The following is a 22,471-nucleotide window of genomic DNA, read 5'->3' as shown; positions in this document are numbered from 1 at the left end:
TGTTACCACTTTCTTGCTTTGCAGCCAGAGAGCCAGTGAACAAGGGGCCGTGGCGTCTCCTGCTCCTTCTCACCACCACCACCGTTGTCTGGGCCAGAGCGAGAGGCAGGAGAACAAGCAGGGCGCCAGGGTGAATAGGAGGAGCGACTCCAGGGGGCTCTTGTCAGGGGGCCCCTGCTGGGGTGTGAGCCCTTGGCATGTGCCGGACCATGCCGATCCTTGACGCCATCCCTAAATAGCGCTAAGATTCCTTCCTTTCAAAGAGCCACAACAGGACATCCTTTAAGACCAGCAAATGGTTGTTTGAACTCCATAGTGCCTTCCATCCTGCCTCTCCTCTGTCTCTTTTGTTGGCATTCGAAACCTCTGGAAAACGTCGACCATCTAATCATGCACACAGCCCCCTCTTCCACATGAACCCCCCCACACACACACCACACGCCTGATGTGGAAGAGGCAGCCGTGCACGCAATTAGATGGACATATCTATGACGAAAAGTCAAGCGTTTGATCCCCGTCTTCTCCGACTGTGTATGACTCAGGTCCAAAAAGAAGCCGGGAAGTTTTAGGCCCGCCTGAAGAGAAGCGAGAGGAATTGTGAAGTGAAGTGTAGTGGCTAGAGTGTTGGACTAGGGCACTGGCGAGTCAGATTCTAATCCTGGCTCAAGACACGGAACTCACTCGGTGGCCCTGGGCCAGTCACTATCTCTCAGCCTGCCTGCAGGCCTACAATCTAGAAAGAAACGACACACAAGGAAAACGTTATGGGGAGGGACGAGGAAAAAATGAAGTCATCTTTCAGCAGGGCTGGTGGAAAGGCCCTGCTTCTCTTCTCATCTCCCTCTGTATAGTTTGAGGAATGGCAGGTGACAGTACCTATAAAAGCAGTCTTTTTCGCTTCATCCTGGAATGCCTCACAGCCAAGAAGCAGCAGACGTATTCAGCTTAGTGCTGTTATCACTTCGGCCGTTTTCAGTTTTTTTAGTTCTTTTCCTTGAAGCCTTGGGGTTTCCCCCCCCCCCATAATTTGGAGTCCTTCCAGGTTTTGTTCATTCCAATGTGTTTCTACTTACTTATGTGGAATTATTTTATTCTCCTTTCCCATATTCAGGGTTTGTTGTAAGAGACTTTCAGTGCTTCTAGATGGATAGCTCCTAGCGCTAACAATCAAAAGATGTTGTGTGGCTCTTCCATCTTTCCCTCCTTAGCAGATTTTTTTGTGGTAGAAGAAAAGACAGAAGATGTGGTGGGAAAACATGGGAGGTCTACACATGGAAGTCATTGTCATTTGGAGCCCTTGTAAAATTTTGTGAATGAGCCAGGGCAATTGCACAATAAAAGCCTCATCCAGAAGCACCCTTTATATGGACGACATTAATATTTTATTTTAGTTCATTTATTAGAAACCTTTGTATACTGCCTGTGAAGGTTTGGAGCCTACAGAGGCAAAGACAAAGGTCAGGCCTAGAGGCCTGGAGGTTTTTGTTGGGAGGGGGTATCCCTGAGGAGTAGTTTCATTTCCCCGGTTAAGTTTCAGTTTCATTTCCCCAGTTCAGTGTCATTTTTTCAGATTTGAAGCAGTACTTTTGGTTTTATTCTCTCTTAATGCCTTCTGTATCACTCAGCTCTATCATGTAATTACTTTTAGTTGTGATTTGCAATAGTAAACTGTTGTGGTTAAACCCTGTGCCTAGAGTGTTTATCACCCCACGGCTACAGCCTAAACCCCACGTTACTGGAAAGGGAAAGGTAAAAGAAGGAAGGTGGGACTCTTAAGGAGGCAAAAGATTCTGAAGGAGTTGTTTGGGGGGTCCAGGTCAAGGGTGGAACCCTGACACCACCATTCAACCAATAGATTCCAGGGTGGTGAACAGAAAAAATAATGTTTTTATTTATATTATACAACACTAAAAATATACCACAAAACCATATTTATTTACGAATAATAGCCATACCAACCAGTTGTTTGGTCTCTTAAAAATTGTTGTATACACGTATTCTGTTTTCAGATATGTTTCACGATGTACAAGTGTTTAAAAGTTTTTTTAGAAGTGTTTTTATTGGTTGCTCCTAAAGATGGATTTTCCCCTCCAAAACACATTGGGCATTATTATTATTATTATTACCACCACCACCACCACTACAACTTTCATTTCTATACTGACAAATAGCCAAAGCTCTCTGGGCAGTTTACAAAAATTGCAAGCCACAAATGGAAGATAATAGAAACAAAATATAAAATCTATAACATACTAAATGTAAAAAACAATTTAAAACAGCTAAAAAATGGTTACAGCAAGATACTGGACCTGAGAAAATCAACAGACATAAATGCCCCATCATATGCTGTCAAATGCCTGGGAGTAGAGGACAGTTTAACCTGGCGTGGAATGATGACAATGTAGGCGCCAGGCAGACCTCAGTGGGGGGAAGCATTCCATAATCGGGGGGCCAACCCCGAGAAGGCCCTTCTGAGCCTTCCTTGGAGGAGCCACCCGGAGGAAGCTTCTGACATGGATCATAGTGTCTAGGTAGGTTCATATTGGGGGAGGCACTTTAATAAATGTAGGTGTGCTTGAGAATTCACTTCTCCATCATCTTACATACACACTCTCAATTCTAACCCACAGGATGGACAACGTAGTGCCAAACGGAAGTTGTAGGACTTTTTTGTTGTTGTCTAAACACAGGGTCACGTGGGTTAATAGCAGCCACAAGGTGAGGGACTGAGGATCAAATTACAAGTTATGTTAACTGTGCAGCATGTAGCTGAATTATCTGATTTTTTTTTTTTTTTAATTTAGAGCACGGTAGGCTGCCACTAATGGTCTCAAGCGTGGCCCCTTTGCCATCGAAATTTGGCAGCAAAAAATAGTGGCAGCTTGCTGGGAAAAATTTGGCAGCAAACCTCTACGGAAACTCAGAAGTGCCAAATTTAGTTTGCTTTCAAGCTAAATATGGTTCTTTTGAGACTCTGTAGTGGTTTGCCGCTGAATTTTGGCAGCAAATATTTTTTCTAGGAGTCAGGCAGTGGCGGGGGGGGGGAGGTGCTGAGGTGTGTGTGGAAATTGCCCCCCTGATCTGACAAAGTGGTCCACCCCTACTCTAGACTAAATGTGTGGCCCCCATTCAGATCAGGACTACTGAGTGTAGAAGACTAAACCTTCTAGCCCGTTTGCTGTCTGAAATGTCCCCCCCCCCACCCGACATACTGTGGCTAATGGAGGGGGGATTTCAGGAAGCAAATGCTTAATCAGCCTTTCCCAATGCATTGTTGTCTTGATCCAAATTGGGGCTGTGTGCACTTACTCTAGAGTAAAACAACTGATAAGCCTCATCAACATGATATGGAATTAACGTAATGTGTAGTTTGACCCTGAATCAGATCAGGACTGGAGTATCGAGTGGTGAATGATAGCTGATGGTTATCCCCCGCCCCCCGCCCCGGCCAGCACCACAGTTCCAGTCCAAATCCCCCCTGCCTGCAACTATTAACTTTTTTTAAAAAAATGGGTAGGCCCAATTCACAGTTCTCCTGGGTCACTCCAGCGTTCAGCCCTTGAGCAGCAAATAAAAGGGGAAAGACGTTGCCTCGGAAGTCAGTGAACCTTCCTTCATTAGAGGTTTTCAAGCAGAGGCTGGATGGCAACCTGTCTGCCAGGGCCGGCCCAACCACTGGGCAGAGTGGGGCGGTTGCCTCAGGTGGTACATTCTGGGAGGCGGCAGCAAGGGGTTGGAGGAGAACGCTGTGTCGTGCGCCCCCTAAGCTAGCCTGCTGCCTTCAGGTGTGGTGGAGGAGGCTGTCCCATTACCACTGCTGAAGGAAGATTCAATAGCCAGTCCAGTCAGGAATGGGAGGGGGTGTCATTTTGTCCCCCCCCCACAGGCTACAAAATGCCTTGGGCCGACCCTGCTATCAGGGGTGCTGTAGAAGTAGATTTCCTGCTTCGGCCGGGGGTTGGATTGATGATCTCTGTGGTCTCTTCCCAACTCTACGATTCTATGTAGTAATGAGCAACGTGGGGGTGGGGAAGAGCTTCAGGGAGAGAGGAGGGGGGTGCCCTGGAGAGAGCTCAAGGGCCCATAAGCTGAAGACACTCACCATGGCTAGTTCAGCTTCCAGTTCCTTCATGCGGTTGTCTTTCAGGTCCAGCTGTGAACGCAGGGCGCTGGCGTGGTCCGTGGCCTCTTTGGCTTGCCGGCGTAACTCCCACTTCTCCCGCTCCAGCAGATCTTTCTCTTTTGCAAGTGCTTTGACTGCATCTTCACTTTCCTGTCGGTGGGGCAGAGATTCAGAAAACGGGTGCAAAGGGGGGGGGCTTGTTTCTGACACCTTGTGTTCCTCTAATATCCTCCCATGACAAGCAACACTGATATATATATAAAGGTAAAGGTGTCCCCAGCCAGTCGTGTCTGACTCTAGGGTGTGGTGCTCATCCCCGTTTCTAAGCCGAAGAGCCAGCGCTGTCCAAAGACGCTTCCGTGGTCATGTGGCCGGCATGACTGAACACCGAGGTGCACGGAACGCTGTTACCTTTCCCGCCAAAGTGGTGCCTATTTATCTACTTGCAATTTCTTGCTTTCGAACTGCTAGGTTGGCAGAAGCTGGGACTGAAGACGGGAGCTCACTCCGTCACGCGGCACTCGGGTCTCGAACTGCTGTCCTGCCGACCTTCCGGTCTGCAGTTCAGGGTCGTAACCACTAAGTCACAGCAGTTCCTGCATCTCTCTCTCTCTCTCTCTCTAGTCTGGGAGCGCCTCAAATCAAGGCAATAGTCAAAGATCAAATTGACATATAATCTGAAGAGCTATACTTCTTTATTAGAAGTATTCTTTAACCCGTGCTTCATCTTAGGATATCAGAGGGGTGTATACAAGAGGCAAAAAGAACAAAATATGTCAGCATCTAATGCAAAGAAACCATGAAATATCACAATAAATACAAGTCACGGACATAAAAGCAGCAGAACAAATAACACATAAACAAGCATAACACTTTAAAATGCCTGGCCGAATAGGTATGTTTTATCCTAGTACTGAAATGATAGCAGCGAATTGCAGTGGCCATGGATCCATTTCTGGGCACCTTTCAGAATGTGGGTTATCACCCTTAGTGTGCAATCCTATGTATGGTTATGCAGAAAAAGTCCTACAATTCAATGCATATTTAGACAGAAAAAGGTCCTACACCTCCCAGCTTTAATTGCTCGATCTGGAACGTATCACCAAGTTTGATCACCAGTGTTTAGGACTCAGCTGGGACAATGGTATTCTCTTCCACTACCTTGTTAAATCATAGCACAGCAAAGCCAGAACAATGGTGTTATGATTGCTTATTACTTCTGTTGGGAGTGGTGATTTATTTGATTTATATCCCGCCCTTCCTCACGAAGAGCCCATGGTGGCTTACAAGTTATATAAAACAAAGTACAAGATAAACCACCTTAAAAACATGACTCCAAAACCAGAATGGTGTAACAAAATACAATTAAAGCTGGGAGTTGTAGGCCTTTTTTTTTCTGTCTAACCATGCATAGGATTGTACCCTTAAAGCCCTAAACAGTTTAGGATGGAAGTTCTCCAACTTTGTTTCCCCCGCAGACCCCTTGAAAATTGCTGGGGGTGCGGTCTTGGCAGACCATTTCATAAACTTTTTAAAAATGTGTTCTACAAACATATTACATAACTCATATTTCAACATCTTTATCTTCAGCATTGCATTATGAAAACCACAGCTGCAGGGAAGCTGCTTTAACTGGGACTCGGGTAGAAGAAGGACTTTCCTGCTGCGTGATCCTTTGTACTGGAGGAATTCCAGGGACTGAACCAGGGATGTTGCTAGGCACTTGAAAGATCAGGGCCCAGACTCAGAGGACACAGATCTGCATAAGATTAGCTTATGTTGATCTATATATGCAATTGTAGAAATAAGGACTTCTTTAACCTTCACTGGTGGCAAAACCAGCCAATTAATTTCTCACATATGCCTCTGAGAAGCTCACTGCCAGGGCGTGCAGGTAAACACCCCTCCTCCTTTATATGTCCTCTATTATTCAGACTCAGGAATATTGCATCTGTACATGGAGGTTCCACTCCTACCTGTCATGTCTAATAACAGGATCAGACAGTGGAGGCTGGTGGCTCTGATGTTGGCAAGGTGGTGAATCCACTCCAGGTTTCAGTCAGAACTCTAAAGCTTCGCACCTTGGAGAGCTCCTTTAGAGTTCTGGTGGAAACCCAGAGCGGATTCTCTGCCCCACTGACTTTGGAGCCACCAGCCTCCAGAACAGCCTGTTGGATCAGACCGAAGTCTAGCTAGGTCCCAGCAGGGCTACCCCCAATGTCATGCTCACAGGCACCACCGCGCCCTCGAAGCTGCGCAAAGTCACCTGGAAGGATCTCACTTCCTCCGTCTCCAGTGGCAGTCCACGGAGCAATTCCTCCATTGACTTTGATAGGGAATCTCCTACTCACAGGTGGACTGCCCCTGAATGTGGGGATTTCCCATTTAGCCATCACGGCTAACAGCCACCGACGGCATTCCTTGGCGTGGTCGGCATTATTGCCAATGGCAAATCGCCCACATCCCGGCTATCCTTCCTTACTTTTCTGTGTTGCTCATAGTTCCTGATGAAGTCCCGTAGCTGGTCTTCCCGGCTTTCCAGGGTGGCGTAGAGCTGTTGCATCTGGCTCACGAGGTCGGCCTTCTCTCCCTTCAAACGCTTCCGATCAGCTTTCATGGCTGGAAGAGAAAGGGCTGGGTGAGAACTAAGAGGCTGGAGAGAAAGGGCTGGGTGAGAACTAAGAGGCTGGAGAGAAAGGGCTGGGTGAGAACTAAGAGGCTGGAGAGAAAGGGCTGGGTGAGAACTAAGAGGCTGGAGAGAAAGGGCTGGGTGAGAACTAAGAGGCTGGAGAGAAAGGGCTGGGTGAGAACTAAGAGGCTGGAGAGAAAGGGCTGGGTGAGAACTAAGAGGCTGGAGAGAAAGGGCTGGGTGAGAACTAAGAGGCTGGAGAGAAAGGGCTGGGTGAGAACTAAGAGGCTGGAGAGACAGAAAGAAATCAGACTCCTCCTGCCCTTAAGATGTGTTGGGTCTACAACTGCTATCATCCCCAACCAGCATGGTCAATGGGTGGGGATGATGAGGAGTTGTAGTCCAACAAATCTGGAGAGATTGGGTAGAGATGGCTAGCTTAAAAATGTTATTTTGCCTTGGGAAGCAAAGCCTCTGGAAATTTAAGGCAGAAATTATTCAGTTTTAGATAGACAGATAGATAGATGGATGGATAGAGAGTGAGAGAGAGGCCCTGTTCATATGTCATTCTAAGTCATGGTGGTTAGGCTTTTTTTTTTGCTAATCATGGTGGCTTAGCGTGTCGTGTGGGGGGAAAAAACCACATTCCATGTGGTTACTAAGCCACCCTGGGTAACCACCCCTGCAAAAGGATTAAAGTTGTATAGGAAAAGCAGTGGGTGGGAGAGGGGTGTATTATTGATGGATTACACTTATATCCTGCCTTTCCTCCAAGGACATCCTCCCTGATCTCCACAACAGCCCTCTGAGGTAGGCCGGTAGCGACAAATCTGTCCACCTCACTTTCTCCCAGATTCGAATTTTTAAAATCTCAGCTTCTTCCCAGTTTACGGAAACCCTGGCAAATTTCCGTAAGTTCGTATTAAAATCAAACTGGACTGAATTCTCACCTATCCGCACCAGCCAAATTCAATAAGTACAAATTCCCGGCATGGAGAGGACCGTCTTGTACCTGCCTGCCATGGAACTGTTAAAGACGAGGAGCTGGACAGAAAATAGATGTGGCAATTTTAATTCACCATCACAAACGTGGTTGAACGCACAGGGAGTCAAGCCCAAACTTTTAAGGGCGAGGCCCTCAAAGCATGGACATATCTGCCAGTTTCTCTTTCTCCCACATTCAGTTTTTCAGACTCTCAAATTCTTTCCATCCCATTCATGAAGACATTTCCAAATTTTGCCATGCCTGTATGAAAAACACACACGAACTGGATGAAACTCCCAGCCACCCTTACAGATAGTCATTGTTCCGACCTCAACCAAAAAGCTTTGCAGCTGAGGAAGAATATGAACGCTAGTCTCCTCACTCCAAGTCTGATACTCTAACCACTATACCACATGCAATCTAAGGGCTTCTCCATACCAGGCTTTTTATCCTGCAACTTACTGGAGCTTCTGCTTCCGGATTCTTTGTGGGATTAAGATTGGCTCCTTACATGGGCTGACACATGCTCCCCCCCCCCCCGGACCTCCTTTGTCCGAAAGTTGTACATGTTTCATTATACAGCCACTAGATGGCACTGTGTTATAGCGGAACTGTGCAATTTCACATGGCCATTAAAGCAGATTAAAATTTATTACTGCATTATCCCCAGTCTTTTAAAAACCAGGATCAGGGTCAGAAAGCACGGGAGACACCCTGGAGGTTGATGACATCATGTAAAGGACCTGCAAACTTCTGTGAGTGACCAATCACGAATGCGCAGTAAAAGTCTCATATAGAAACACTTTTAATTCTCTCCCACTTGCACCTACAAAGCTGCCGTAGACGAAGACTTGGAGTGGGATGAGCTCTCCAAAGTCTCAAGCAGTGATCTTTCCCAGGCCTTTTAAACCAGAGAACCCGGGGATTGAATCTGGAACTTCCTGCTTGCAAAGTTAGGCTTCCTTGCCTGCCACACCCACCCTGCCAATGCCATCCCACCCACCTTTGCACACTGGTGTGTAAATGGAGAGGTATGTGTGATGTTTGGCGAGAATACTGTACTTCCTGCCAAAAATATGCCCCACAAAAATCACTCCCAAATGCTCAGCTCTCGCATATTATTTATTTCACCCCTTAAAAAGACTTCGACCTCACCTTCCTGTCCACACAGATGTATTTGCTGGAATTATCTGTATCTAGTTTTTCTAGGTCAAACTGAACCACTCTAGGCAGTGAACATTAACATTAAAACAGATGAAGAATAACACGCACCAGTCCACGGGCACCCGTGGGCCGTGTGGTGGCTTGCCCAGCACACTGAAGAGGGTCAGGTAAGTGGCAGGGGTCCAACGAGTGGCATGCATGGGGGGGGGGTGTTGTTCGCTCATCCCTATTGGTAAAGTGGACGTGCTGCTTTTGCGACCCAGTGTAGGAGGTCCTGAACCAGGAGCTGAAGACTTAATGCCTTGATGCAAGGGTGCACAACTGTCGTGGCCTGCGGGCCACACACGATGCTGGTTCGAGGTTTGCGTGCATGCAGTCACATCCCAACCATTTGTATGAGGATCACTGCAGGAGAAATTGGAGAGGCTTCTCCCCACAGCCTGCCTCAGTGACCCCGATACAGAAGACTCTCTAATCCCTCCCCAGACATCTTCATACAGATCACTCTTTCCTGGCTGGAAAGAGCAATCTGTCTCGCTGGCAGCCATTGTACCATTGGTAGGAAAACAGCAGCGGTGGGATTTGGTGGTTGCAGGGTCAGGGCCCCAGGGAGTTGGCTGCAGTTAAGGCCTCTGAGGGCCACATATGGCTTCGGGACACAGGTTGTTCACACCTGCTTTAGTGGATGGTCTGAATATGGGAGGAAATTATAAGGGTTGGCCCAACAAGTGATGTTCTAGATCACTAGGATTGTCCAAACATTGCCTCGTTGATCGTTTCACGCCCAATTCTTGTTTGTATGTGCAGTCATTGCTTGCTCTGTGCAGATGGGAAAATTGCGCAAATCGAGCAGGGACTGAATGCGAAATTTGTGCAACTTTCCTCCTGTTCGATGGGTGCAAATTTCCAAAATTTACACAAATTTCCTGAATGTACACATTTTTTTTAAAAAAAATTATGCAAATTTCCTAAAATTTCCTCCCTAGACTAAAATGGGGCTGATTCGATTCTAGAGTGGTGGATATTTGCGTGAATTTAGGACATGTGCGTAAACTGAACATGAGCACATGTTTGGCCGTTTACGAACGTTTTCGACGGACATGTACTCGTGCTCGCATTCAAAGTTGCCAACAGCGCAGGCTTGCATGTTTTGAGAGCACAAATGAAATTCGCATACATCCCTGGAGGTGGGCCCTTTGGTCCCAAGCCATTTTAGAGCTTTAGAAGTATAGCCAGCACTTGGAATTATGCCCAGAAAGGAACTGGTAGCCAGTGCATTGGACAGAACCATAGAACTGGAGGGAAGGGGTGCTATAAGCCATCTAGTCCAACCCCCTACTCAATGCAGAAATATAGAGCTAGAGTGGCCCCAATGGATGACTCTCCAGGCCCTGCTGGAAGGCCCCCAGCCCACCACCACCCTAGGCCATTGGTTCCATTGTTAAACTGCCCTTACTAATGTCCAACCAAAATCTACCCTCCTATAACGTAAACCCATTCGACCTCGCCCGGCTCCCTGGGGAAGCAGAAAACAAGTATCTGCCTTCTTCTATGGGGCAGCCCTTCAGGTCTTTGTCTAAGTCTTCCCTTCTCCAAATGAAACCGACCCGATTCCTTCCACCTTTGCTCATCAGACTTGCTTTCTCTACCCCTCCGACCATCTTTCTTGCCCTCTTCTGATACCCTCCAGAAAGCGAAGAAGATCTAAAGAGCCTCTTGTTGAGGGTGAAAGTGGAGAATGCAAAAGCCGGTTTGAAACTCAACATTAAAAAAATGAAGATCATGGCATCTGGCCCCATCACTTCCTGGCATATAGAAGGGGAAGAAATGGAAGCAGTGACCGATTTTATTTTCTTGGGCTCCAAGATCACTGCAGATGGTGACTGTAGCCATGAAATTAAAAGACGCTTGCTCCTTGGGAGGAAAGCTATGGCAAAACTGGACAGCATAGTAAGAAGCAGAGACATCATCTTGCCGACAAAGGTCCATATAATCCAAGTTATGGTTTTCCCAGTAGCAACGTATGGCCGTGAGAGCTGGACTATAAGGAAGGCTGAGCGCCGAAGAATTGATGCTTTCGAACTGTGGTGCTGGAGAAGACTCTTACGAGTCCCCTGGACTGCAAGGAGGTCAAATCAGTCAATCCTAAAGGAAATCAACCCTGAGTGCTCATTGGAAGGACAGATGCTGAAGCTGAAGCTCAAATATTTTGGCCACCTAATGCGAAGAGAAAACTCCCTGGAAAAGACCCTGATGCTGGGAAAGATTGAAGGCAAAAGGAGAAGGGGACGGCAGAGGATGAGATGGCTAGATAGCATCACTGATGCAATGAATATGGAGTTGAGCACGCTCCGGGAGAGAGCGCAGAACAGGAAGGCCTGGCGTGCTATGGCCCATGGGGTCACGAAGAGTCGGACACAACTGAACAAACAACAAACCAAGCGGCAGGGGCTCTCCTCCGGACTTCCTGCCCTCCCGCCTAGCTTTATAGTCAGGTAGACTCTCATTGGCCACTTTGTGGCTCCTCCAACAATATTTTGGCTCGCAGGAACCAGAGGTCCAGAATGAGTTTGCTATCATATCTTCTCTCAGCCTTCCACATCCTCAGTTCCTGGCACCCAGGAATAGACACAGAGTCGCCGCCTACGAGATCCCTGAGGTGGCTAATGTTGAAAAATGACTGGAATAAAACAGCACATCAAAAACAGAGCTAAAAAGGGAGAGACAATGACATATAGAACGGGGGGGGGGGAAGAAAAAAGAATCTCAATTATTGCTCCATCAGGCCATACACACATTGAAACAGTGCCCATATTTCTTGGAGTCTGAACACCATCAAGGATGGGGTGAAGCGAACTTCCTGGTTGGGGAGTTTCTCAGCCTGGGAGCCACCACCAAAAAGGCCCTCTCATGTGTGTCCACTCTCTGCTTCTTATGTGGTTGTAGAACACAGAGCAGGGCTCTGCTGAGTGGGCGGAAGAGACAGCCATTACACATCCTGGCCCAAAGCCGTTTAGGGATATCTAAGCCTGCATAAGGACATAAGATCCATACTGGATCAGAGCCCTCTCTAGTCCACCATTCTGTCACACATTGGCCAACCCAAGGACCATAGGAACCCTGCAAGAAGGACATGAGCATGGCCCTGGTCGTGTTCCGTGGCAACAGTGCAGAGTTGAACTACAGAATTCGCTACCGCAAGATGCAGCGATGGCCACCCATTTGGATGGCTTTAAAAGGGGATCAGGCAAATTCCTGGGGGAGAAGGCTACCAATGGCTACTAGTCCTGATGGCTCTATGCTACCTCCAATATCAGATGCAGTATGCTTATGTACACTAGGGATGTATGAAAGTCACTTACCTTTTAGCGAAATTGAATCGAGGTGGGGGGGGAGGCGCTCCGTCCCTCCCCCCAAAATTCTGGTCAGCCAGCTCCACTCCGCAGGGATTCTGCGGAGCCGCCAGCCAGCTCCGCCAGTGGCCGGACATCCGGCCGCTGGCTAGCAGGGATGCAAATGGCAGTGGCCGTAAATGTTTACATAGCCTATCACGGCTGATTTAAAAGAAAAAACAACGCGCGTACGCAAATGGCGGCGCCCATGGGCGCTGCCATTTGCGTTCCTTATTTTACACGTTTTAGTCTACATAAACATTTACACGCATTGTTTTTTTTTCTTTTAAATCAGCCGTGATAGGCTACGTAAATCTTTACGTAGCCTATCACGTTGTTTCGTTTTTGTTTTACCTGGAAATGGCGGCGGCGGCGGCAGCAGCTGGTCAGAAGACCGGCCGCTGCAGCTGCTGAACTGCTGCCAGAGCCGCCGCCGCCAGGAAGATCCGCCCAAGGTAAGTCCTGTCCCGGGGGGGTGGCAGACCATTTTGCCACCGATTTCGGGGGGCCGAATGCGCTGGCATTCGGCCTCCCCGAGATTTGTGGCGAAATTCTCTGACATCCCTAATGTACACCAGTTGCTGGGGAACATGGGCGGGAGGGTTATGCTGTTGCACTCATGTCCTGCTTGTGGGTTTCCTGTGGGCTGTGAACAGAATGCTGGACTGGACAGACCCTTCGTCTGATCCAGCAGGGCTCTTCTCATGTTCTTAGGTTTGAACTGGTATTCAGAGCATTTCTGCCTCTGATCTCGGTATTACATAGCCATCAGGACTGATAGCCTTGTCCTCCATGGAAGTTTGAACTGGGCTTGGAAACAGATCCATGACGGTGGTCTCACGATATCATACCATCTTTCTGGGCTCCCAGTCTGTTTTCATTTGGATTAATGGTGTCTTTAGCTTGGTAGCCGGCAGGGGGAGCCCATGACATTACATTCCCCCCCCCCCATCAACCAGCTCCTTCTCTTCAAGCGTAGGGTTGCTTGTTCTCAGAGCCTCGCGATCTCCAGCCAATTTTCTTTTCATACCAGGTGTCCCATCAGTATGCCGTTCATGCCTAGGAGGCTCCAAAAATAAATAAATAAGTTAAAAAAACACACAACCAAAAGCATCTTAAGCTAAGGCGCTTTTCCTGTGCGGTGCAAATCACTGGCAAGCTCTCGGAGCATCTTAAGTTGTGCTGCCGCTTTGCAGGCAAACCACGGAGCTGCTGCCTGACATTATATTATTTATGAGCACCAAGGAAGAGGCAGTAAATTTTCCAAAGCTGCTTTAAAAGCCGTGCGTCCCAAGCGATTACACATTTGACGAATCTGTAGCAGCTTCTCCATGGACGCCGTGCCGTTGCGCCCAGCAGGCGACGGTGAGAGAAGGGTGTGTGTTCCAGTGCAGAGATCTGCCGGGACATGTTGACAATTCCCAGCAAATGTGTCCAAGGGTCACTATCCAGTGCTTTGCACCTCAGAGAGCTCCTTTAGAGTTCTGACTGGTTCGGACTGAAACCCGGAGCGGGTTCTCCGCCCCACTGACATCGGAGCTGGCAACCTCCACTGGGGCTCACCTACCCCGTCCCTGCAACTTAGCTCCAGCTGACCATCATCTGGGACTGCAGAAGGATGGGGGAGAATTCTCTGGCTCGAAGGACCAAGAGCCATCAAGTTCTACTCAATGCAAGAACACCAGCGAAGAAGCATCTGCCTGGCCCAAAGTGCATATGATCGTCCCCCCGTGGTTTGCCAGTCCGTCCGCCATTCCCTTCCACTCCCCTTTGCTTTTGCATCTTCTCGTTTTAGTTTGTAAGCCCGACGGTGCGGCCCTGTCTCTCTCGTTTATTGATGTGAGCCGCTTTGAGAGACAATAGTTGTCTGAGAAACGGGAAGAAAATACAGTCAATAAGGGAGGAAGTAAATAGGGAAGATGTCGTGGATGTCCCAAACTGTCAGCTGTGTAGGGACGATGGTAAGAAATGCACATCTGCATTTGAAGGAAGGCATTCACCGAAGTGCGGACATTTGCTGCATTGCAAGGGCCACATCTAGGATCCTTCCTTCGCTTTTCCTCCTTTCCTCCATCATATATCCTGCCCTCGCTCCAATGGACGATGACCAGTGGAAGCCGGTGGTTCCGACGTCAGTGGGGCGGTGCATCTGCTCTGGGTTTCAGCCAGAACCAGTCAGAACTCTAAAGGAGCTCTCCAAGGTGCAGAAGCCAATGGTGAGGGAGGATGGGAACTGCAGTCCATCAACCTCTGGAGAGAGACACATTCCTCATCCTTGCACTTAGGGGGTCTGGACTGCTCAGGGACAGTCAGCGCCCCTTCCCTGAATTTTCAGCTTAAAAAGAAGAAGTGTGCTTCTAGTTCTTATGGAACTAAGGGCGCGAGCCTATGCATGTTTAGAGAGAAAAAAGTCACACATCTCCCAGCATGCCCCAGCCAGCCATGCTGGCTGGGGCATGCTGGGAGATGTAGGACTTTTCTCTCTCTAAACATACATAGGCTTGCACTCTAAGAGGGGAAGTGGACTTTCCCCAGATGAACCAGTGAGCCTTAAATCACAGTGCATTTGAGCTCACTGCGTAGGCGTCATACATCCCTGAGGCCATGCAGAACCCAGTGGTTTGGGAACCTGGGTTTCCATGTCAAAATGCTTCTAGCCCTCAAGCTTCAAATATCTGCTCTAGCCCATGGGAGGCTGAGCTGAGCTTCCTGTGGGAAGAGGCTTCAGGCCCACGCTGCCTCTCAGATGTTTGGAGCTTGAGGACTAGAAGCAGGAGGCTGAGCTGAGCTTCCTGTGGGAAGAGGCTTCAGGCCCACGCTGCCTCTCAGATGTTTGGAGCTTGAGGACTAGAAGCAGGAGGCTGAGCTGAGCTTCCTGTGGGAAGAGGCTTCAGGCCCACGCTGCCTCTCAGATATTTGGAGCTTGAGGACTAGAAGCAGGAGGCTGAGCTGAGCTTCCCGTGGGAAGAGGCTTCAGGCCCACGCTGCCTCTCAGATGTTTGGAGCTTGAGGACTAGAAGCAGGAGGCTGAGCTGAGCTTCCCGTGGGAAGAGGCTTCAGGCCCACGCTGCCTCTGAGATGTTTGGAGCTTGAGGACTAGAAGCAGGAGGCTGAGCTGAGCTTCCCGTGGGAAGAGGCTTCAGGCCCACGCTGCCTCTCAGATGTTTGGAGCTTGAGGACTAGAAGCAGGAGGCTGAGCTGAGCTTCCTGTGGGAAGAGGCTTCAGGCCCACGCTGCCTCTCAGATATTTGGAGCTTGAGGACTAGAAGCAGGAGGCTGAGCTGAGCTTCCCGTGGGAAGAGGCTTCAGGCCCACGCTGCCTCTCAGATGTTTGGAGCTTGAGGACTAGAAGCAGGAGGCTGAGCTGAGCTTCCTGTGGGAAGAGGCTTCAGGCCCACGCTGCCTCTCAGATGTTTGGAGCTTGAGGACTAGAAGCAGGAGGCTGAGCTGAGCTTCCCGTGGGAAGAGGCTTCAGGCCCACGCTGCCTCTCAGATGTTTGGAGCTTGAGGACTAGAAGCAGGCGGCTGAGCTGAGCTTCCTGTGGGAAGAGGCTTCAGGCCCACGCTGCCTCTCAGATGTTTGGAGCTTGAGGACTAGAAGCAGGAGGCTGAGCTGAGCTTCCTGTGGGAAGAGGCTTCAGGCCCACGCTGCCTCTCAGATGTTTGGAGCTTGAGGACTAGAAGCAGGAGGCTGAGCTGAGCTTCCTGTGGGAAGAGGCTTCAGGCCCACGCTGCCTCTCAGATGTTTGGAGCTTGAGGACTAGAAGCAGGAGGCTGAGCTGAGCTTCCTGTGGGAAGAGGCTTCAGGCCCACGCTGCCTCTCAGATGTTTGGAGCTTGAGGACTAGAAGCAGGAGGCTGAGCTGAGCTTCCTGTGGGAAAAGGCTTCAGGCCCACGCTGCCTCTCAGATGTTTGGAGCTTGAGGACTAGAAGCAGGAGGCTGAGCTGAGCTTCCTGTGGGAAGAGGCTTCAGGCCCACGCTGCCTCTCAGATGTTTGGAGCTTGAGGACTAGAAGCAGGAGGCTGAGCTGAGCTTCCCGTGGGAAGAGGCTTCAGGCCCACGCTGCCTCTCAGATGTTTGGAGCTTGAGGACTAGAAGCAGGAGGCTGAGCTGAGCTTCCCGTGGGAAGAGGCTTCAGGCCCACGCTGCCTCTCAGATGTTTGGAGCTTGAGGACTAGAAGCAGGAGGCTGAGCTGAGCTTCCTGTGGGAAGAGGCTTCAGGCCCACGCTGCCTCTCAGATGTTTGGAGCTTGAGGACTAGAAGCAGGAGGCTGAGCTGAGCTTCCTGTGGGAAGAGGCTTCAGGCCCACGCTGCCTCTCAGATATTTGGAGCTTGAGGACTAGAAGCATTTTGAAATGGAAACCCAAGTTCCCAAACCACTGGATTCTGCATGGCCTGGTGGATTTATAGCTACACAGTGGGCTCAAATGCACTGTGATTTCTCACTGGTTCCTCTGGGGAAAGTCCACTTCCCCTCTTAGAGTGCAATCCTATGGATGTTTAGACAGAAAAAGTGCTACAATTCCCTTCCTCTGTACCCCACACATCCAACCTCCGGTGCTCTCCTCCCATGTCCCCTGTTGAGAAGTTTCCAGCTTTGCAACCCCCAAACCCCAAATTCCACAAGCAGAATAAACAATGGAGATTAAGTCAATTCATGTATATTCATTCCTGTGGTTTATTCTCATCACATCATCTTGGCTTTCAGTCTGTGTTTTCTTTCTTTTTTTGTTTCCTTTTTCTTTGAGAGCAGAAACGTGGGCCTGGCGGCAATGTTTGCTTGCAAAAACAGTCGAGAAAAAAGAAATCATTCGGTATCCATGACAACAGGCAATCTGGCCTAACTTTTTCCCAGGCATCCGTTATCTTCCTTCTTACATACTTTGATTGCAGGCAAGTGCATGAATGCGGACACAGACACAGCCAGAAATGGTCTTCACAGTTTCGAAGCAGACGCTTCTGTCCAAGCCTATTCCCTGCTGTTGTGAACTGGCCCCATCTCCTCAGCCGCATTTTGTTAACTGTACGGAACTGGCTTCTCTTCCGCATTTGGTACCATTTAATTAGCTCCCCTGTCAATTTCCATAAAGCAAAATATCTTGCGCAAGGAGTGATGCTCAACGTTTCAAGTGGACTGATGGAGCTTGCAGAGTCACAATCGATTCCCTCCGCCCTTGTCAGAAATGGCAGAATTTATTTAACCCCTGGCTGTGGAATCCCACTGTCTCCCACCCCACAAGGATGGTCAAGTGAAGAGCTTTCAAGAAGAGCTGTTATTGGAGAGGCACCAATTAGTTCAGGCTAGCTTATGTTCTTTTTTTTTGGATGGGGCAGTAGGTTTGGTTTGGCCACAGAACAGGGAAAGGTGCAGAAAAGGATCAAAGGTCCAGCAAGGAAAGGCTAAAATATTTGGGTCTTTTTAGTTAAGAAGAAGAAAAAAAGAGAGGACGACTTAGGATAGAGTTTTCTATGATGGTGCCTGGTGTAAAGAAAAAGAGGAGTTCCCCCTCCCCATCACTCCTTCTCTTGTAATACTAGAACTGAAATTGATGGGCAGTAGATTGAGAGGAGACAAAAGAAAAGTGTTTCTCCATGCGAAGCTCAAGTCATTTGTAGATTTCACTGTCACAAGAGGTGCTGAGAGCTAGTGACTCTAGGGGATCTGAGCAACTCACGGAGGATGGATGGATTAATCCGTGACTGTTGGCCATCACAGCTACATGAAACATCCATGTTTAGTGGCAGTGTACCTCTGCAGTTCTGGGGAGGGGACAAACATAGGAGGAAGGAGGGCTGTTGACTTCACGGTCAGCTTTTGGGCTTTCTAGAAACATCTGTTTGGCACTGGGGACTTGGGACACTGGGATAGATGGAACCCTTGAATAGGGATGGATGAATTTGTCAATTTCACTTTCTCTCACATTCTCCTCCTCCTCCTCCTTCTTAAATCTGAAGTTCTTTCCACCCCAAATATGAAGAAACTTGAAAACTTTGGTAAAGTCTTATCAAAACGGAACAGAAATTCTCAGCCATCTGCATTGGTCAAATTCAGCAGGCACAGCTATTCCCAGCACAGAGAAGACCACGATGTGCCCGCCTGGCATACAGCTGTTGAAGATGAGGAGCCAGTCAGAAAAAAGGAGGTGCCAACCCTAATTCAGCACTAACACGGTTGAATGCACAGGGATTCAAGCCCGGACTTCAAGAGCTCAGCACACAAAGCCGTGGGCCTAAACGGACGGATCAATTAAGTTAGTTAGTTGTGCTTTCTCCAACATCCGTATTTTAAAAATTGCAAGTTCTTTCTGTTCTGAATAGGAAGACATTTGTCAATTTTGGTAAATGCTTATCAAAAGCAAACTGAACTGAAATTCTCACCCCTCCCTACCCTTGATTTGACTCAGGAGGCTTAGGGTTGTCGGCAAAATCCACAATGGATTTAAATGAGTTTGCTTTTCTATAAATCTGACCTGCGAATTCCACAGCAGACCAGCTTTCCCCAAGTGATGCAGATTCTGTGGACTGCAGACTGTTTTTTCATTGGGGGGGAGGGGGATTTGCACTAATTCACATTAGCACAACTGCACATTACTGCTAGTGCACACTTATGCACTTGCGCATTCGTTAATGCACATTCACTGACGGGAATCGCCGCATTTGTGCAAGTGTGCATTCATGCTAATGCAAATAAGTGCAACTAGGATGAAATTCTGGTTAAAAAATCCATCTGTGCATGGATGATGAAATGAAAGATGCCTGACAATCTGTGAAACACAGATGGAATGGATTTGACAAAATCCATGCATCACTAGCTGGTTCTTGTCATGTTTTTAACCATGAGAGCTAAAGAACTTCCAGGTACAGAGGTGTTGTCTACTTTGGAATACCAGCTGATGGGAGACAAGCAAGAGGGCTGTTGACTTCAGGTAGTATCCAAACTTAGTCCTACGCACAGGAGACCCATTGAAATGAATGGGACAGGTTAAGGTAATGACTAACTTAAGTATCATTCATTTCAATGGGTCTATTCTGCATAGGACTAAAATTGGATACTACCCTTCAAGCCCTGTTTGTGGGCTTACCAGAAACATACCAGAACCAGGGCACTCAACTGGAAGGGCTCTTGGCAGATATGTCCAAGAAGAAAGGTTGTGGCCACAGGAGGATCAGACAAATAGCTTCTTGCTCGCAAAACGTGTATTCACACACTGCAAAACATCACAGCTACAATTCCTCTATTGAACAAATTTCTCCCCGGTCCGTAGTGATACTGGATTCCAGTATCACTACGGACCGGGGAGAAATTTGTTCAATTCGCATATTAATGTGGACTTGGCAAATGTTTACACTTCCATACTGCTTATCCTTCGTAATCAATTGTCCTTCCAAATACCCAGTTCTCTGAAACTTGCAATGGAGTTCTCCAAAATTTTGTTAAGTGTTGAAAAATGTGTATATTAGGGAAAACTGCAGACGGTAAAAAAATATGCACCATATCAGAAAAACATGGTTGCAAAAATGTGTATAACAGCCAAAATTGCATACAAAAATGGATGACTTAGGAGAAATGTGCCCAAACTTTTCATGTAGACACACACACACACACACACACACACACACACACGTTTGAGATGAACTTAAGACTGTAAAAATGCAAAACAGAGGAAAACCATAACAGACAGATTCGTCCATCCCCAAGTATAACATCTGTCAGACCAGCTGGCGGCATCGGCCGAGCAAATGGGATTTTTGTCCTCTTGAGATTATGTCCTGCAATGGCCTGGATTGTAGAAGATACACTACCTAGATACGAAGACAGTCATAATAGTGTAAGACATCTGAAAGAGCCCTACCCTAGATCAACAAAAACATCATTTCTATCCCAGCATGTTCTTTGAGAAACCATTTCTGTAAGGTTGCAGCTTGGTTCCATTTGAACTGGAGAAAAGCTGGCTGTGGAATGTGCCTATTAGCCTCTAGGGATGTACAGATTATATAAAATCCATTCCAGCCGTGTTTCGCAAATTGTCAGGGACCTTTTGTTCCATTGTCCGTCCATCGTCGGAATTAGATTTTTTGTTCCTGAATTTGTGCAAATTCACATCTGTGCAAATGTGCAGTCGTGCAAATTCGCACGTGAGCAAATCCCCCCAAATGTGCATTTTCATGCTTTAGCCTATGGGGGGAAATGTGCATTTTTGGCATTTTTGCTTATTTTTCTATGACAAAATTTGTGCAAAACTCAGGAGAGTTAGAAAACTGCCCCTGCCCCTTTGCTCTTGGCTCCACCCACTACTAGGGACTTCTCTGAAATTGAATTTGGCCCTTAGAGTTTGAATTGAATTTGGCCCTTAAGGAGCTCCAACAACCCTGGCTTATGGGATCACATCAGCCCCAATTCACTTCTGAACCGCTTTGTGATTTGTTTGCCTTTCATATGAGGTGGAAGATTAAAATATATACACTTGATAATACAACTGCTGCTTTAAAATAGTAAAAAAAATGAATAAAAGGGAGAGAATCAGCTTGTGGAATGCACGAGAAAAGGAGCTAGATGTCAATGGGCATCTGACTTGCAGGTATGTATGCATGTAATTGTGAGGCTGGGTGAAAGGATGACTCTTAAAATGGTAACGTCTCTCTTCAGTCTTACATTCTCTGACTACAGGACCCTGAGTCTGGGGACGCTGGTGCCTCTGAATTTGGTGGGGCTGTGAATCCATTCCGGGTTTCAGCCAGAGCCAGCCAGACCTCTAAAGGTGCTGAGCCATATCCCCCAAGATTCAGCACCTCAGATAGCTCCTTTGGAGTTTGAGATGGTTCTGACTGAAACCTCGAATGGATTCACAGCCCCACTGAAATCGGGGCCGCCAGACTCCACTGCCTTGAGCAAAGATCACACCACCTGCTCTTTAATGGCCCGAAGGAAAGATGCTCTCTGTTCATGGAAAGGGCCATAGCTCCATGGTAGAACACCTGCTTTGCATGCAGAAGCTCCCAGGTTTGATCCCTGGCATCTCTGCGTAGGGCTGGGAAATAATCTTGCCTGAAACTCTGGAGAAACACCATCAGTCAGTGTAGAATGAGGGGAGATAGGAAAGCATTCTTCAAGTACTTGAAAGGTTGTCACAGAGAGGAAGGCCAGGATCTCTTCTCGATCATCTCAGAATGCAGAACATGGAATAATGGGCTCAAGTTACAGGAAGCCAGATTCCGGCTGAACATCAGGAAAAACTTCCTGACTGTAAGAGCAATATGACAATGGAACCGATTACCTGGGGAGGTGGTGGGCTCTCCCACACTGGAGGCCTTCAAGACGAGGCTGGACAGCCATTTGTCAGGGATGCTCTGACTTGGATTCTTGCATTGAGCAGGGGGTTGGACTCGATGGCCTTGTAGGCCCCTTCCATCCCTACTATTCTATGATTCTATGATCTCTTCTCAATCATCCCAGAATGCAGGACATGGAACAATGGGCTCAAGAGACAGGAAGCCAGATTCCAGCTGAACATCAGGAAACACTTCCTGAATGTAAGAGCAATATGACAATGGAACCAATTACCTGGGGAGGTGGTGGGCTCTCCCACACTGGAGGCCTTCAAGACGAGGCTGGGCAGCCATCTGTCGGGGATGCTCTGACTTGGATTCCTGCATTGAGCAGGGGGTTGGACTCGATGGCCTTGTAGGCCCCTTCCAACCCTACCATTCTAAGATTCCATGAGAACTGGTTCTGTTCAGATGTGCTGGACTACAATTCCCATTATCCACAGCCACGTCGCCGGTGGCACCAGATTGGGAACGGTTGATGCAGACAATACAGAGCTAGCTGGGCTGATGGGCTGACTCAATAGAAGGCAGTTTCTTATGCCATTTGGCCTCCCCTCCACCTTCTACCAGAAAGCAGAATTAACTAGAAATTGAAAAATAGAAGAGCGGCAGAGAGGGGAAAGTTTACTGCATGGGGAGAAGAAATAGTCGGGGCTGACCAGAAACAATTTCAGTCTCAGCAGCGGCCAGTGAAAAACTGATGATTTATAGGCAAGGAGAGTTAAGTTGCTATTTTCTTGTTGCACGCCAATGAGCATCGGCAGAGCTCCAGAGCACTTCGGGGAAGGGAGGGGAATCCTGTGTTTATTTCCAAACCTTCTGCACTGTCTAAAATGTTAGCAACTCCCA

General features: G+C 48.0%; 1 protein-coding gene across 4 annotated transcripts in view; it reads right to left on the bottom strand.

The window, feature by feature from the left end:
• The window catches only part of KAZN (kazrin, periplakin interacting protein), a 372,012-nt gene that overhangs the window by 19,719 nt on the left and 329,822 nt on the right, over nucleotides 1-22,471 (bottom strand). For all 4 annotated transcript variants that reach the window (XR_014786070.1, XM_084822278.1, XM_084822280.1 and 1 more), the window contains 2 exons: nucleotides 6,606-6,742; nucleotides 4,103-4,273 (listed from right to left, as the gene is read on the bottom strand). Coding sequence is in view for 3 of the 4 variants with exons in the window: in XM_084822278.1 (XP_084678404.1) it covers nucleotides 4,103-4,273; nucleotides 6,606-6,742 (308 nt within the window). In the remaining variant the exon portion in view is untranslated. The remainder of the gene's footprint in view (nucleotides 1-4,102; nucleotides 4,274-6,605; nucleotides 6,743-22,471) is intronic.

This window comes from Heloderma suspectum, chromosome 15 (assembly GCF_057233095.1).
Source record: "Heloderma suspectum isolate Gila_16-S chromosome 15, 16-S_ref, whole genome shotgun sequence".
Classification (NCBI taxonomy): domain Eukaryota; kingdom Metazoa; phylum Chordata; class Lepidosauria; order Squamata; family Helodermatidae; genus Heloderma; species Heloderma suspectum.
Note: the sequence above shows the minus strand (reverse complement) of the source record. Positions and strands in the feature narration are given on the sequence as shown.